Source organism: Anopheles ziemanni, chromosome 3, assembly GCF_943734765.1.
Source record: "Anopheles ziemanni chromosome 3, idAnoZiCoDA_A2_x.2, whole genome shotgun sequence".
Classification (NCBI taxonomy): domain Eukaryota; kingdom Metazoa; phylum Arthropoda; class Insecta; order Diptera; family Culicidae; genus Anopheles; species Anopheles ziemanni.
Window position 1 is genome coordinate 38,074,270 of NC_080706.1, and position 18,377 is coordinate 38,092,646.

At 41.0% G+C, this 18,377-nt stretch overlaps 1 protein-coding gene across 1 annotated transcript in view; it reads left to right on the forward strand.

Moving 5' to 3' along the window:
• Positions 1-6,219: 6,219 nt before the first annotated feature.
• LOC131287355 (protein pellino) overlaps positions 6,220-18,377 on the forward strand; it is a 46,847-nt gene continuing 34,689 nt past the window's right edge. Inside the window, exon 1 of the mRNA XM_058316397.1 lies at positions 6,220-6,546. Coding sequence (XP_058172380.1) covers positions 6,536-6,546 — 11 coding nt within the window. The 5' untranslated portion in view covers positions 6,220-6,535. The remainder of the gene's footprint in view (positions 6,547-18,377) is intronic.

The window sequence follows — 18,377 nt, forward strand, 5'->3', positions numbered from 1 at the left end:
TTAAATCGGCCCATGAGCGCCGGAGCTCACCACCTCGACGACGTGGGTTAGAGTCCTAACCGAGACCGGACCCACCCATGTACGAGTGGACTGACTATCAACGTTACACATAGGGAAAAATTCTCGTAAGCCCTTAACCTGTCCGTTATGACAGGTATGATCAACACGGTCGTTATGCCAAGAAGAAGAATAATGGTAAAAATGACTCTCTCATAGTACATTATCATTAGAAATAATCCAAATATACTAGGGTGCGATAGAATCATCCAGTGAAGCGTCTAATAAATAGTGAAAGGAAATAGTTATCGTACGTTAACCCCTTCACAGTCCTGCCAAGTTGAAAAAAGGGATGAAATTTTTTTACATTTTTTTACTTGCATTTTTGCATATTTTTTGGTCCAGAACCGAAGAAAAAATGATATTTTCCTAATTTTGTTGGGATTTTATTGATTAAATGATGATCAGTTTGTACAGTGACCGGCAGTAAAAAGTGCCCACTTCGAATTTTGTTGATTTTCGCTCAATATTTTTTTCTCAATCCAACTAAATATACTGCAAGTATTTTTCGTATATTGATTTACATATTTCACATAAAATCCACTAATGAGTAAGCGAAAACAAACATATTTTGATTTTGAGAAAAAAATAATAAAAAAAAGAATCTAAAAAAACAGTGACAAGAAAAAGTGCCCACTTTTAAAATTAGAGCTTTGCATAAACTTTTCCATTGAGGGCTAACCAATTTATTGCGTTTTAATATTTTTTAGGTTTGTTAGCACCATTTCTGATATTTATACATGTATGATCACGTGTTTAATTCATATTTGGTTGTATATATACAATTTGTTAATATCAGGTTTTGGTATCTCATTAATTTGAGTGTTACAAGAAATTACCTTGCATAAAATATGTGTTATGACACTCATTTACATTGAAGTAATTCATTCAAAGCACGAAATCCACAAGGCAGCGGTAGGAAAAATCACAATGAAATTTTAAACGTAGGCGGATCGCCCTGGTAGGGGAGACATGTGCAAAACAGATGCACGCATGGACACTAAGATCATTCGTGAGATCAAAAAAATACAAAAGTAACTGTCAGAGAGGTCATGGAAACACTTCACTCATCAGTTTTCGAAAGAACTATCCGTCGTCGGCTTGTTGCATACGGGTTACAGAGCAGACTTGCTAGGAGGCTTCTTTATATGGGCATGACCAATAAGGCCAAGTGTCTTAAGCTCGCTGAGGAACATGCTGCTATGCCTCCAGAGTACTAGAAAACGGTTCTGTGGTCTAACGAACCAAAATTTGAACTTTTTAATCGAAGATGGCATGAACGTATACAGTGCAGATCGAAGGAGGCAATGCTGCAGGTTCGCCACATCCAGGGCACAGTATGCCATGAAGGAGGCAATATGGTGATCTGGGGTTGGTTTTCGTCCAGTGGAGTGGGGAGCCTTGGGAACATTAACGGTGTTAAGTCTGCAGATTACAACATAAACATAAACATCCTGCAACAAAATCTGGAGATTTCACTGATCCTGACGGGCCTTGAAGAGAAGTTCGTTCTCCCGGCGGGGGCAAGTTCGACGCAGCCCGGCGGGGCCAAGTTCGACATACTGCCAAGAAGACGAAGTCTTTCTTCCCGTCTTGTCGGACAAAACTGTTGAAATGGCCTCCTCAGAGCCCGGAGATTAAGAATTTGTGGGCAGTTCTCGATGCCAGGGTGGACAAAACTGATGTATCGAATAAAAACGACAATTTTGAAGCTCTAATGCGCGCTTGAGAAGAATAAAATCCCCAAAAACTAAAAATCCTAGTAGAAAGCATGCCAAAGCGCCTTCAGCAGGTTCTAAAAGCTAAAAGAGAACACATTAAATATCAAAATGCATTTATTATTTCTTATTTTTATGTATAATAATAAATAACTGAAGTGGGCACTTTTTCTTGTCACGGTTTTTTTAGATAGTTTTTTTTATTATTTTTTTTCTCAAAATCAAAATATGTTTGTTTTCGCTTACTCATTAGTGGATCTTATATGAAATATGTAAATCAATATACGAAAAATACTTGCAGTATATTTAGTTGGATTGAGAAAAAAATATTGAGCGAAAATCAACAAAATTCGAAGTGGGCACTTTTTCCTGCCGGTCACTGTATATGTGTTATTTGTGATTGTGGTCAGCAATAATTTGCCGATAATAAGCTAACATTTTGTTCAATTGCATTGATTAGTGTTAAATATATGAATAAAAGTTTACAAACATATAAGAACGTGTTTTTCAAGCAGGTGCACTCGAAATAAACGACGCGCAACGAAAGTAGAAACAAAACGTGCGACAAAAAACTGTCCGGGTCAGGCCCGGGCAAAACTTTGAAGGGGTTAATGTATTAAACAAAACACGTTTTCCATGTTTTGAAGGCATTTGGCAGTCTCGGCGAATCCTGGCGCTTTTGTCGCTATACATAAAATATTAAACAGCCTTTTGTAATATTCGCTTTGCGTTTCTTTAAGCTCTGTGTAATACTGTAGATTCTGTGTTCTGCAGCGAGTTTTATTGCTAGAATCAAAAGGTTTAAACTTATAACGGCTTATAATACTTGGCAGAACGCACTGATGATATTTAGATCGGCACCATTTACTTCCGCAGCGGGAGTCAGGATCGAACCTCAGTTGTCCGTCCCTGAGTGCGGCATACGTCAGCGTCTAGTAGATACCGCACTAAACACTAAACACTGAAGCTAAGCGCCCAATATTGGAGGCTTGGCTTGAATTTCACATACGATACCGTCACTGGGATATAGGCATATGGCAGAATGTACTATTCAACGATGAAATCAAGCTGAACCATCATGGCCAGTTTATTTTAACCTGGTAAAAGGCTTTGCTATAATCTGTAGTTATGGTTTTATTTTTTATTTTAATAAAAACTTTTCTTTTGTGAACGCCAATCAGAAAACAAATAGAAAGCATAAAAAGGAAAAGCAATGATTTAAGCAAAAAATTAAGTATTGAGTTAAAATTAATCAGCATAAAAAATCGATAACTAAATATGATGTGAACGTATGAAAATGCTATAGTGCTGTTGTTTTGTGTTCAGTGTTGCAAAACCAACGTACAAAATGCAAAGGGCGGGGGTAACAAACTCCAATCTTCTTTTTGCTAATTTGTTGAAAGAGCTATTTAAATAACGCCAGAGCGAGCGCTAAATACATTTGGTCGCTTTTCTTATTTATTTTTTCTATAGTTTTCATTGGTCATATAAAATAAAGATGTTCAATGCAAAAGTGCGTACGTCACTACGGAAAAAAATACCATGAAGCTTCAAAAATGAAGCTACAAACTTACAACGTATCACAAGAGAAATGAAAAAATAGTGTTATTTCGAGTGTGCAAACCAATCTACCAAAACCAAAATCTACAAAATTCAAAATAAAAATCATCAAATAAATGGCTTTCGATCGGGGCATAAAATGACATTTTTATTAATCCGGGTTGTGTCTCTAAGTTCTTCTAAAATATGTTTTTCATGTGCGCTGTTTTTATTCAGATCGATATGCTCCAACTGGTGAGCAGTGACTGGCATGCTTATAGGATTCATGAGTACACGTGGGTCAAATCTGCTTGTGCTAGTAAACCGTATTTTAAATTTGAATTTATATAATAATCATGATCAGGAGCTATAAGAGATGGATCCTTTGATATCGGTGATCTGTAACCTTATTTCGTCAATGGAAATCCTTTGGGTTATTCAAGCTAAATGTAGCTTTGTGGATCACGTTACTAATTCATCATTTCCGAATATAGTTTTGAAACCCGTTATTTTCATGATTTACTATGAAAACTGGCTTGTAAAACACTGTAACTCTGTTGGCAAGCTCAACCAAGGTATATTATTTTACAACACATTGATTAGGGTTTGTCATATTCTCCGTAATGACATAAATAGATACTTCACAAAACAATTTTAACCATTTGCAATTGAAGAGGGTTAAAACACTCGTTACACGTGGATATGAATACTATTACTTTTCAAACTACTAATTTTATTAAAACTATACCTACTTGTCTATAAATGTTGGTCTGGCGATTCTGACAGTTGAAAATTTTGAACCGCAAACCGAGAATTTGAACTTGACGCACGGTGTTTTGTTGCCGTTAAGGTCATAAAACCGGTAATCCTACCGGTAATAAAATTACCGGTTAGGTGTATGAATGTGTTGTGACACACGGTGAAACATTGTGAGTGCGTATTCGTGCAGCAATAAATTTCCTCAAACACTAGAACTAAAACTGACGGATCCCGTCAGTCCGGAATCGGAATCGATCTTGTGCGCACGTCGTTTCGTTCGTTCGTTCTGCCAACACAGAACGATTTGGGAAAAATTGCCTCTTGAGTTTTTCTAGCGTGTCGTCGAGCGAGCTTTTGAGTTTGAAAATTGATTTACCCGCGTTTGGAAAATCATTGCAAAGGCCAAAAAGTGTGCGGACGTAAAACGCGGTGGAGAAAAAGCAAGCTCTTTTCCAAAAGGGAGGCAGCACCTTTCGGTTTGTTTGTTGTAGGTGAGTCCATCTTCTCCAGGAGCTCCGTGTTGGTTGGTGCTACGGTCTGTTTTGGTGGCTGCTTTTTAACTGGGTTTCATAAAACGGACAGATTGCTGTTATCGAATTGGTAACTTTCTGATTGATAACTTGCGATACCTGGCTGGAAAGACGTCTGTGCGTTGAATCGAGTGTAGTTTATGTGAATTCATCAATGAGCGTTTTCTTAGTAACAGAATGCAAAGAAGTAGGCTTTGAAGAGAAGGACAGCAACAAGATGGAAATGGAAAAGACGTCACGAGCGGAATAATGAAACGAAAAATGGAGAAAAAGAAAACAGTAGCCAAGTGGCGGAGTAAAAATTGTGTGGTCTAGTGTTTTGCGGATTCAGTAGAACGATCAAAGTAGCGCTTGGTCTTTTTGTTTCACAACCTCCCAGTTTTCTTCAACCGTGCGTGTGTGTGTGTGTTGGTGACAACGCATTTCGTGCCGCGTTGTTGTGCGAGACTATTGTTTTGCTAGGGTTTTAGTGTTGATTCTTTCATCTTAACGACGTGCAATCATATAAGCACAAAGAACGCTTGCGTTTTTTTTCAAGGAACTTGCAAATAACAGCAGAGACATACAGTCGGCATAACAAAATCGATCAACATTTTCCCCACACAAGAGCGTGGATGCACTTTTCAATTTCGATGCATTCTTACAGTGCAAGAGAACGAGCGTCGTGGTGGTAGGGTCGAGCAGACAATGCAAAAAAAACGTAACCTGGGAAAGCGAAGTGAAAGGAACCAAAATCGGACGAACATGGTTGGTGGAAGTGTGTGCGTACCGTTTTATTTCTTACCTGGAGCATATTAAATCATAAAACTTCCCTCGACACCCCCAACCCATTCATGTCTTCTGATTTTGCATTATTCTGCATTACTGTGCCATCTTTGTTTTCCTTTTCTTTGCTGGTCCGCAACCGTACTCTTCGACGGGGGTTTTCTCCTACCTTCTCTCGGGCAGCACTTTTTCTTTGTCCGCACAGCGATAAGCTCACTGCTTTCGGTGCGAAAGGTGGCCATGCTATTTTTGTGTGCGGAAAAGTGCATTTCCTTTCGCCTCATCTCCCATTCGTCGGTGCAGCAAGTGTTTTCCACCAGCTCTGTTTATCGTCTTTTGCTTGCTCTGACTCTGTGTGGACGGCTATATCAATGTTTGTTTGTTTATTTTTTCTTCTTTCCTCTCACATCCAGGATACGAAGTGTTTTCGAGCAGGGCAAGAGTAATCCCAGTTGAAATCGGTATCCTTTTTTATGTTGTGTTCTCCAAGCAGCGAGAGTGTGCGTTGTGTGTGTGTGCGTTGATGTTTCCATATGCGTTGTGAGAGCGGTTCGATGCAATGCGCAGAAGGCGTGTGTATTAGTGAAGCATCGCAAACGGGAAGAATCTTCCTTGAAGTTTGATAGAAAAAAAAGGAAAAGCTGAAGAAACCAAAATATATCTCGCAGTTTACGTTGCGTCGCCACGGTCCCGATTTGATTTGTTTTGATTTGGTGCAGGTGTACAAGCAGGAAAAGCAGGGTTAAGCCGTTAGTGCATTAGTTTCGCCCGAGACTCCTGTTCGCAGCCTGCTTTGTGTGATAAAGTGTGTTCAAGTGTTTGGTGAAGTGTCGAGAAAAAGGGCTTAGTTTGTAAAAAGTTGTGTCTGCAATCGGCGGCTGTGCTTTCGAAGTTTGCTTGCGAAGATAGCGATCCGTTTCTTCAGCCCGCCATCCGGTGGAAAATAGTGCTTTTTGTAGAGGATTTTTACCAACACCCTCCCCAGGCCCCGTGGGGTGTTTCGTTTTCTCTACCTTCGCATCGATTGCCTTCGTCCCTTCCACCAGTGCGATTCCGCGCGCGCCACCCTTCGGTGAGTGCGGATCCAACTGTATCTCGTACACAATAGGCTCGATCGAGGCAAACAGCGACACTACGGAGACCAACGGAACGAACGTCGTCGAAAGCATGGTTAAACGGTAAGTTGGATTATTTCCATAGCGCTGTTTCATTGGTTTTTTTTTCGTTTCTTACCTGCCCGTTACAGTGCCACCTTTTCGGAAAACGAAATGGAGGTTGTCTTGAGGAACTATTTTTGCCACAGTTTTGTGCGTCGTATGCGAGAAGGTGGTGCCTTTCGCTAATAGTGCCGGTTTCGTGTTTCGGCAGAGGATGGGCCACGAAATTCGATACATGGGTTTTGTGTGTCCCCTCCAGGCTGTCACCTACGCCCCTTCGCCGTGCTCTACGGGATTGAATGCCTTCATTGATCCTTTTCGTGTCCTTGCCCAACGCAGCACGCAGGTTGCTGGTTCGTTGCTTTATTCGTTTTGTCCGTTTTCATCGTCATTCTTCTTTTGGAAATGGGCACGAAAGCTAAACACCGAAATGGAATTCAGTTCCTTTAAGGTCAGGGTAGAGTTGGGATTTGTGGAATTTTTATACCATGTAGAGATGGTTCCTGTGAGGTATGGTTTCTTTGATGAAATTAAATAATTCGAAGAAGGTCATATTTCGATTTTAAAAAGCCAAACAAAGTTGATTTCACGTTATATTCATATTCCTAGTACCTCGAGTTGTTAAAACACATGCTACACACCAAATACTGCTATTTTGTCGCCTTTAGTTTTATTAATGAATGGAAAAAGTTCAATTTTGTTGGCACACAATGACTAAAGAATAGCAAAAAGGTCCCAATTGTATTAAATTATTTTTTAAGCTTTTTGCTTTTAAGCCTATATACTTTTGAAGATAAATAATTGCATTGCTGATGATATGAAATAATCTTTTATTTTCCAATAGAAACTGGTTTCACACAAGTTGCTCCATTGTGACAGAGATTGTGTAATTATATTCCAGAAAACGGTTGTTACGAAATAGCCTTCAGCAGGTCTCTTGTTGTGTGCAATTATCATTTATCGATTAGAAGCAAAAATCTAGTTTAGTTAAAAGGAATACTTTGCATGTACGATTGTGTTTTCACGTGTAATGATAGCCATGAGGCGAAGCGTGTCGTACTTATTTATTCTACAATCGCGAGCCTTCTTACTTTATTTATTCAAGCTACAGTTGAATGGTTTGCAGCGTGCGTCATTTTTTATTTGTTTACTATTGCCTTAGAAAACATGTGCATTTCATTGAAAATGGGGGAATAAATAGTCGCATGTTGAAGTGCAAAAATAAATGTAATTTCGAGTACAAATGTTACAAGCATAATTTGTTTTCGTGCTTAACATATTGTATGCATCAGGTTATCAGGTTTTATGGAACAAACATAATAAAAACAGTATTTTACACTGTAAAAGAGCGTGTTAGAAATGACTGAGTAAGAAGTTTGCCGTGAATGTTTCGACAAATGGCCTACTTTGAACTTTTTATAGGTTTCAACACAAAAAACATTCAGCAAAAAAAGTATACAGGAATTTTATGCTCTCAACCTTCGATAACGGTCGATAAAAGCCATTCCTACCTTCTTGCTTCTCCTATGCCACAACGTAGGAACACAGCGCAATTTTGTGAACTGACATTTACGAGAATCACGGTGAAGCTTTTAAAGTATCTGGTATATAAAGTAGCCACACACCTCCTATTGTCTCCTTATTACAACTTTGTTTTACCTTTGCCAATTGATTTGTTTGCTGAACATAAGCAATACAGTTGACATTTTCAAACTTATGATTTACCGTAGCACTTTCTATTTGTATGTGTATTTTATTTTTTTAACAGCGTGTATAGCATATAGTTTTTATTTATGTTTCGACCCAGAAAGTGCTGAACAAAAAGTTGCCCGTAATTATTGAGAGCCCCCGGGGGGGAAAAAGTTCTGCTCGATCGAGCATAATCAATAGGGAGGTGCCGGGAACCTGTCCCAATGGATGCACCATTGGTGCCAACTGAGCTGGACGAGATGATGCCATTGCGCTGTAGAGTCACTTTGAGAGATGACTTTTTTTCAATCAGTTACTGTTCACCGTTTTGTTAAAAAGTTTTCGAAACCGTGCTTGGAAAGTGGGTCCTTTGGCTCATTGAATGTGAATAACGTACAATTTCAAAGCTGGAGGATGTTGATCAATCAATCATGACCGGGATTTCGAGTTCGGATTTTGATAAGACTTCGTGTTTGATACTTAAACGGTTGGTGCAAGTGCAACAAGGGGTTGAAATCAACATAAACGACGGAATGAAAACAATCTAAAACGAGAATTTGATAACAAACAATCAGCAGCAAGCAAGCATTAACGAATTTTCTAATTTATTACCGCACGGAAACGCGTCAGTTGTCACGTCAAAATCGAATCTACTGAAAAGCTGGCCTAAGCTGAACCGAATCAAGTGCTTAGGAAAGAGTTTCGATGCTTTTATTTTTGTCATCATTTGGATAAGTTACACCTTTTTCATCGCTGTACTTTCTACTGCAATGTTTTTCTTTCACCTTGATTAGGGAGGGTCAGCTTCGTCGTCATCATCGGGACGGTAAATGTCAGAGCTACCCCAAGTGTGCGGCTTACTAACTTCTCCAGAACGTGCTCCCGCACACAAAAGGCGGCTCTAAAGACCGTCCATTTTTAGAACAGCAAAGCAGCAGCGCGCTGCAGCAATTACAAATCAATTGGCGCTCGTTTATTTTGTTGATCTTTTCCTCCAAGCCATCAGCGCCCCCAACCTCCTGTTGCCGCCAAACGCTTTTCGGGCAGGTTCAGGATAATTCCCCAACCTTGGTCCCTCGCGGTCGATGGGCGATTACTACTCGGCATGACAATCCAGCCCGTTCCGTTTTTCCCCTTCTTCCTTTTTCGGAAGCCGCAAATTTTCCACCCCATTGCCGTTTCCGTTCGGAAGTGTACGATGGCGGATCCTCCCGCGGTTTATGATTGTTTGTTTGCCTCACGCCTTGGTGGGACGCACGCTGAAGAAATGTGCCACGAGTACGCACTTGGCGGCATGCTGAACGTTTCGTTGGGGTAGAGGGATTCACGCAAGGGAGCGGGTGAACCGGGCGGGGAGCGTGCAAGCAATAACCGACAAACAAGCAAACGAGCGTAGGAGTAATTAGTTATGAAAGCTTGGTAAATTACGCACAAAACTATTTTGCGCGCGTGTAGGTTGCTAATAGAAGACTGGTCGTAACGGTTAATTAAAGTTGTTAAATCTGATCTTGTTGCATTTTTTACCGCACTAGTTGCCAAACATGTGTGTGTGTGTGTGTGTGTGCAATATGTTCATGATATTTTCATTAAACTCGCTCGTTTAGTACATTAATTGCTAACAAGGCAGGGTTGGGCACAGAAATGTGTCCATTCTTTGAATCGCATCTTTTGCATGTTTCCTTCGGAATGCTATTTAATCACCGAAAGGAATAGATTTATTGTGTCATAAATAATGGCAATGAGGAGAGATACAGCGCGCCCTTTCTACGAATGTTTGATTTTATTGCACAACATTTACAACACCACTTACGTGAACCATCCTGCTATCAGTCGTCGCTAAGGACACAATCACCAATTGTGTCGGTACGAAACATGCGACGGTCCGCATTGGAGTGACTTGTACAGCTGTGTTTTGTACTTCAGTAGTTTTTTTACTGTGTTGAACTAATTTTTTAACTTTATTTTCATATGTATTCAAGCCACTTATCTGTGATAATGCGAAGAGGAAATCAATTCTTTCTACGGCTTTAGAACAGGGGTCGGCACACGTTTTCTGAAATAGGGCAAACAATGTAAAAGAGTATGAAACGATGTGTTGTTCTTTTGAAAGTGATAGACCTTTTTCGAATGTATAATTTTTTTATCTTGAATGTAACATAAGTATTAGATAAAACATTTCGAAATTTTAATCCTTACCGTTAATTTTGATTGTTATTGGAAGTTGTATTTTTTTAGCATCAAACTTGTCGCTCACTGTATTTTAAGTACATTTTTTATATCATACCTGAAAAACAGCCTATGGATGTTTTGAATATTGTGAACCATATCTTATTATGTAGTGGTGTCGACAATTGTAGCCAGTAAAATTGTTATTTTATCGCTGGATTATGAACGAGATTCACGCGAGCGGGAAATTTCGAAATCGACGATCTAAAAAGTCAAATTGTAGGAGGAAACTACATGGTATTGAACATCACCTTCAACAGTGTAGAAAATGTCGGATGGTCTTCATGCGATTGAAGGAATCCTTATACCTCGAGCTTCAGTTTGCTACTTTTTTTATTCATCTGTTCAAATAGTTCATTTGGATCATCTAACAATTCATTTGACTTAGTTCCTGATTCCTATTTAGTTAATCCTTTTTTTTGTTGCATTCCTAAATGCCAGGATGTAGGCAACTTATAATCGCAACAAACAGTGTTAACACGTTAAGTGCTACGCGCAAATTGTACTACTTCCCGTTCTGCCAGCGATTCGTAGAAACGCCGGCCTACCCAACGGGCTCTGTCGGCCCGAGCAGACCGACGCCGGCTTACGGGGAAGAACACGTAGCGCTTAACGTGTTAACTTAAATTTTTAGGTCTAGGCAAGTGAGGCATCGTGAACAAATTCGATAAGAATTGAATGTTTGATTTTGTATGTTGCGCTAGATTTTTCTTACGGGCCGGATAACATTAGCTGATGGGCCGGATTTGGCCCGCGGGCCCGGCTTTGCCGGCCCCTGGCTCAGAAGAACATAAAGCAAGCTTCATCTACGATCCACTTCCGAGCGTGGCAGTCGATTCCGATCACGTTGTTCTTATCGAATATTCTTACACAGTGCAGGTCGTATGTTTTCTTCTGCATTGCAAAACACTCCGGCTCTTCCCAGATTGGCACCACACCACATGACGACGATGGTGCTCTTCGCTGGAACTATGGTCACTCGTTATGGCCCTGCGGGTGCTGCGGCGGTCTATTTATGGCGTGACCGTAAACGTGCCTTTGCCGGCGAACCGTTTCGGGGTACAGCAGCGAGCATTAGATGGTTTATGAATATTGCATGTCCCTCCCGGAATGAATACGGATGCCGTGCATCGCCGTGCTGCAGGTCGCGAATGCATCGTAACGTGTTCCGATGGGGTTTAGAATCAAGTGTGAGTCAGTGTGTCGTGTCGTTGCCACTCTTTGTCAAGGGCAATCCATGTGAGGTGTTCTAGCATGATGGGGGGAGGTTCTCCACAAATGCTGCCTTGAAGTTTAGATCCGAATAATATGCTTTCAAATAATTATTTTCTGCATCGGTCGGTTTACCCTTCAGCCCCCGGGGTTAATGTAAATGTATTCTAACCAAAGTGGCCTCGTTCATGAAATGCAGTCATATCTTCGTTCTTTCCACTTCATGCACAAGGGCAGTCGCGAATCGTAGATTAAGACCTATCGGCTGCAGCTTCTTATCACTAGCGTAAAAGGAAGGTAGGAATGACGATTTGCCCTGACACTGAATTTCCCTTCGGGCGGTGATTGACGGCTGCGATTAAGTGTAGCGATTGAAGATTTGCGTGCTGTTCACGGCATTACCGTCACGCGCCGAACCGGACGTGGCCGTACCATGACTCCATCTGGCCGGAATGACTCAGGTCTTAATGTGTGTGGCTAGCGAAAGAATATAACGGAAACACACGCAAACGAACCAGGTCAGGGATACAGCCCAGAGTGCCCTCTCTGCAGGGTAAGTGTGTAGGTTAGTGCCACACATAAACAGGTGTGTTTCATAGGAAGCCAATGCGACACTCCGCCTCTTATGCTTGCCAACAGCTGGTAGCACCGATTGCATCATACGCCACCCGCCTGAAACCCCGGAAAAAAAGCCTACAAATGGGCGTGAAACATACAAATGTGAGTAGCTTGTTGTGGGATGGGCAAAAGCCCTTGGCCTTCGGGGGGTGGTGAGGGCACACGAATCCTTTTCAGCATCCGGTCCGTTGAGTGATACCACCCAGCGGGAGCACACGTACATGTGAGGCGCACCATATTCTTCCATTCTTCCGCCCAACATGATTGCACATGACAAAGAAGCAAAGCTAGACAGGCGACTAGGAGCCTTCATCAGCAGCACGATCTGCGTATTTTATCCTCAATGACATCAGCATCAGCAGCTCCATCGTTCATGATAATAACCGGGTTTATCGGGAGGGGGTGGGGTGTTGCGGGTGGTCGGATTGAGGTTGCCTTTGGGTCGGTTCACGCGCTGAGGTAAGCAGACGGTGGCACATCGTTTGTTCGTTCGTTAAACTTTACTGCGGTTGCTTTTATTATTTTCGATCATAAAGTGGTAATTAATTTTAACGGCGATCGGCGCAAACGTTGCCAACTTCGGCCAAACGTAAGACGATACCGGCGGGTTATGATGCAATGGCGGTGGGTGGGGGCGCGCTGTATGTGTCAGTAATGAGAATCCGCTGCCGGTGCTGTATATGATAAAGGGTTTTGATGTGCATTCGATGGCGATTTCGATAAAACTAATCTTGTTTGCTACATTTTCATTAATTTATTTTTCAAATGTTTTTATTTCTTGGGCAGTAGAAAAGTATAATTCTGAAAATGTAGGTTTGTTGATTATTGTATTTGAACAATAAAAACACTGTAGTTTTTACGAGAGACCAATTTCTATGTTAACATCAGTTTGAGACGAATCTTTTATTACAAATTAAAAATTTAAATTCTTATTTATGTAGTGGAAAATTTAATTTGTTACCTGGTTTGGCGCAATCGAGGTACGAAAGCGTTGGAAACATCCTAAAATAACTAAGAATAACTAAATAGTAGCAGAAGATTCTAACATTTCACTTTAAACAACAGAGATGAAACCTTTCCTTCCAAATAAAGTTAATTCTACAAAATTAGCTTTTGCATAAACACATTCATAACAATGAAAAGTTGAGACGAAAAGATTGTTTTGATCAAAATCACTCAAAAGTATTGAAGCGGTTTTGTATTAAGTTGATATTATATTCATTAAAATACGGTACTAGGCATTTTAAAATGAATTTCGTCACTTGTTCCATCCATGTTGCTCTATACACTGCTTATTTTCTGTGTACATATTTAGTTATGAGCCCTTTTGCTATTGCAATTGTGATGTATTATTTATTTCAAAAATCTACTTTTCATGCTTAAAATACTTTTGTTCCAGAATGCATATATTAAATTAACTTATTCGTTAAGGCAGTGCTCGGGCCATAAATAACCGGCTGTTAAATATTAACGTAGCCAGCCAAGCGTGATAACTAAGTTCGACTAAAATTGCAAAAAACTAAAGAGAATCTTCATGGGCCATGGCGGCGTTCCCCAATACAACATTTATCAGCTTTTCTTCGTTCCTGGAACTGCTCTGGATTGCTTTGCTGTTGCCTTTGCCGACAGTGTATGGAGCTTGTTTCCGCCGTTGGCACATGCTCACAATCGAGTACTGCAGAACCCGCGACTGGCTGTTCTGCTGGTACTGCAGTATCAGCTGCGGTTGTCACCATTTTTCCTTTAATGTTTGGCTCATGTACGCAAGCTGTACCGATGGGCAATTTCCATATGAATTTTTTTTCGCGCGCACCAGACGGCTTTTTTGACCACTTTTTTTTGTCATCACCGGGCAGCAGAGCTCTAGCTCCCCCCTTTCGTAGCATACCGTTCCGGGAGGCCATTCAACTGCCCAACATTGCTGACGCCGGATGTGTTGCCTGGACCCGCGGGAAGACAAACCGCATGGAAAAAACCCCAAATAGCAGCTGTTCGTTCTGATGTGGGCTTCTACACCTTTTCCTCAAGCTGCGTTGCTCGAACGCTGGCGAAGTTCTCTCATGCGTGGCGTAAATATGTCATCTGGCGAGAGCGAACGAGCGTATTATTTTGCATTACATAAAAATGATATGAACCCACCGGTGCCGGCAGCGTGAGTAACACCGTGACCAGGAACGCACACGTTGTCCAAGGTGTTTTTCGTGGCATTCGATTTTTGTCTTACTGCATCATGCAAAAGTAGCCGTCTGGTGGTGAGGTCACAATGATGTGGCTTCGCGGTAGCAGCTGCCCGTCGTCATATTCCTGCCAACGACGGAAAATGTCCCATTTTTGTGGACTGTCAGCGGAAAACGAGGCCAGTAGAGTGATGGTGGAACGCCATGCCTTAATCAAGCAGGAGGAGGAGGAGGAAGTCCGCCATCGGATGCCGGCAATGTCGGGCCGATCGATGAAATCGCCATGGTCATATACGAACACTCCGAGTGAGTTTGAGGCCCGTTTCGTTCGGTCGGTTTATTGAACGGATTGTTCCGTTGGAGGCCACTGGAAGAGATATCGATCCGTAATCCAGCAGTTAGCGACGGTCAGCATGTTGGTTGACGGTGGACAATGCTTAAGAATAGTTGGAATGAAATTGTTATGAATATTTGAAAAGAAGGCACAATTTTATCGGTTCATGATTCCATTAACCGGTTGTCCATAAGTTAGAGGACTTTTCAGGATTAAAGGATCTTGGAACTATGATGCATCGTTTAGAAAGTATGTCAACAAACTATAAGGTTATCTCAACACTGAAAGGGTCGATAATACGTTTGTAGCTTAGATAAGATAAAAGTAGATCACGTAGTAGGTCACGGTATTGAAAATAAAGGTTACACTCGGTATGGATAGCAGACAAAAATAAAGGATCTTGCATCAGGTAAAGAAGTTTATGCCATGTTTCGTTTAGAGGTGGCAAAATAGAATGAAGTGTGCTGTAATTCAGTGGGTTTCGATATTAGCTAAGGTAAAATATGAAATGTAGCATAAAAACGTATTTTAAATTTTCATAAAAAGAGAACTGAATTATTTCTTACCCAATTTTTTTAACAATCGTTGTTGTAAAACATATGAATGCTCTTTTAGCCTTTTATTAAAATCTGTAGCAATTTTTCTTAAATACTTTGTGAAATGTTTTCGATTAATACGTTTTGTTGCGCTTATAAAGCTATTTAGACTCCAATATAAGAGGATCAAGCGTTAAATATTGTATAAATGATTAGTTTGATTCACTTTGTGAGTTAGGCTATCAAATAGTTTCAATTAATTTTTCACATTTTCATACATTAATGGTACTGTAATGAAGCAATCATTACGCAATTTATTCAAATAGTAATATCTACGATTATTATTCAAATTCGCAAATATATGAAGAACTACACGACTGCAGATAAATACGACTAAATGAAAGAGATTTTGTGCAAATGGTCTGCAAGATTCAGGTTATTGGGACACGACTCTGACAGCTTGTCTTTGATTTTATTACATTTGAATTAAGCCTATCTGGTTCATAATTTGCCAGGTTCATTTTATTAACAAGTTTGCTACGTGCACTTTTATTACATTCGGTTTTGAAGGTTGCCCTCACGATGAGTTCGCGGGGGCCATTCGATTCGGAACGTTTACTTGCGTTGGATTTACGACGACGAAGCCATTGCCCGCTCCGTGTGGGGGTCCAGTTGGCAGCAGTTTCAAGCGGACGGAACAGTTGCTCCGTCGAGCAGCGGTCATTAAACTCTAGCGCGGTTCTAGCGCCGATCAAAACGTCTCTCGCGCTCGCGCAACTATGTTTTAGGTTTGGTGCGCGTTCGCGTTTTACAAAATCGAGAGAAATTGAATGATCGACACAGCCAGTCGAGGGAGCGAGAGTCTTTCGTCCATGACTTTGGTCCGCTGCTGTCATCATGGCGGACGGTTGGAGCAGCGTGGTGTTGTTGTATTCCGGTGGTTTTTTTCGATGTGTACCGGATCGCGCCACAATATCTGAGCATATTATGCTACAGGGGACAACGTATGTGGGTCAATTTCTTGGGTCATAAAGTTTAAAAACAGGAAAATATGTACCAATAAAAGTATGTTGTCCCAATAAAAGCAATTTCGACAGAGAGAGAAATTACTTCCTGGTCGAATACTTGATGATCGACATCAATTTCTCAAGATTTTACGCTCGGTATTTATTTGAAGTCATACATGCTTATATAACTAATAGGAAGCTTGGTAGATCAGCTTTTTTGAAATATGTTTAACCCACAAAGTTTATTCAATATGGCATCTTTCTTTAAACCAAACCACATGTTCTGGATATGTTTCTGAGCCATTTATCTAAAAAAACAATGCTGTTGAATGGCTGTTCTCCGCATGATTACATCAAACCGGCTCGGTTGTTGAGCACTTGTTCTGAAGAATGGAAGACTCAAAAGGGACCAGCTGTTACTTGACGGTTAAGCTTTGTTTTACATGGGGGTAAGCAATCTTACACCAGTTGATTGTATGTTTTTGGCATACGTATTTCACTAGAATTGTTTTCCGTCGATTACATTGTTTTGAATACTGATGAAGCAAGATTTGGATGATATTGAAAATTGCTTGGATTTTGCATGTCATAGCCAAAAGTGACTCACTGCTGGTGCGTGTTATCATCCTTTGTATGAATTGCTTTTGATCAGCGGTTCATATTATAATGAGAACGATTAATTGTACTATATTGATACTGTTTCGCGAAATCAGTAACATTCTAGAGTTTGGACCACACCTTTGTTTGACTATCTTAATTACGTTACTCTATAACAGTTTTAATCAACATTGACTAGAGCGTGCCTAATTGAGCAAAAGAGAACAGCTAAATTTAAATCTTCTTTGGCGTGTAAACATAGAGAGCCTGCAGATTTAAATTTTGTTGTTTTATTGATACAAACTAGGTTATGAGGGTAACTGTACTACTTTGGGCCTGCGAATACCAGTTTCTTATCCAAGAAAAAGAATGAAGAGAAGGAACTAGATAATTGAACCATAATAAGCTCGCCTTCTCATATCGCAGCTAATCCCAACACATAAGAAATAATATGAAGAGTATAGTACCACGGTTGCAGCGAATCAAACAAAATTATTTCAAATCAAACAAAAGATTTCAATTAGGTGCTGCTGTTTCTGATAACCGGATGGAATATGAGGAAAATGTGCGTGACACTTATTAAATACTTTGAACATATTTCACTCTTTAACATTGTTCGACCCTTTATCTTCTACATAAAACAAAGATCTGTAAAAATGCGTGTGCTCACTGCTTAAGTCCATTGTCTGTTGTAGTTGCCCCACAGTGGGCTCCCTTCCGGAGGTAGCACACGAGACAATGCGGGGGGATACAGATTCAGACAAACTAACGTGCATCCAACAAAATGGCAGTGCAAACGCAATGCACCGGCGCATCGTTTGTCGTCTGCCGGCCACGGATAATTATGGAACAAAGAAAAACGGTGTGCGCACACACGTACACACACGGTTCGTTGTCACCAGGCTCGAAAGGGAGTAGTAGTAGACAGAACATACTTGGTGGACGCCATAGTTTCCATCGACGAAACCACCGCTGTCCGGACGTCTGCCGTCTGCGTCGAGTGTTGGCGAAATGGATGCACTTGCTGCTTGCTGTGGCACCCTCTCGAAGAGAGGAGCCTGTTGAAGCACCGGGCACGTGGAAGTGGTCGTGGATGTAAACTTCCGTTATCATCGCTCATCGTAATACTGTCGCACTCGAGCGTGTATCGCTAGCTTTTTGCGTAAGTACTTCCGGGTGTAATTTCACTATCGTCGCGCCCAACAAAACACGCCAGGTACTAAGGAGAGTGTCTGACGTAACAGTGTGTGTCAAACGGGCGAAAAAGGGCCTTTTTTTGGGTTTGCCATATGGTTGAAGTGGAGTATAGAGCAAATACCACGAGTGTGTGCATGCGCTCCCCTTCCACCTTCCGCCAGGGGAAGCCACAATTGGAAGACCTACGCTCTGTCCGTGCCTTTGTCGTCTGTCAATCTGTTGCTCTGTCCCGCGCGCTGGAGCTTATCAGGAGGAGCAG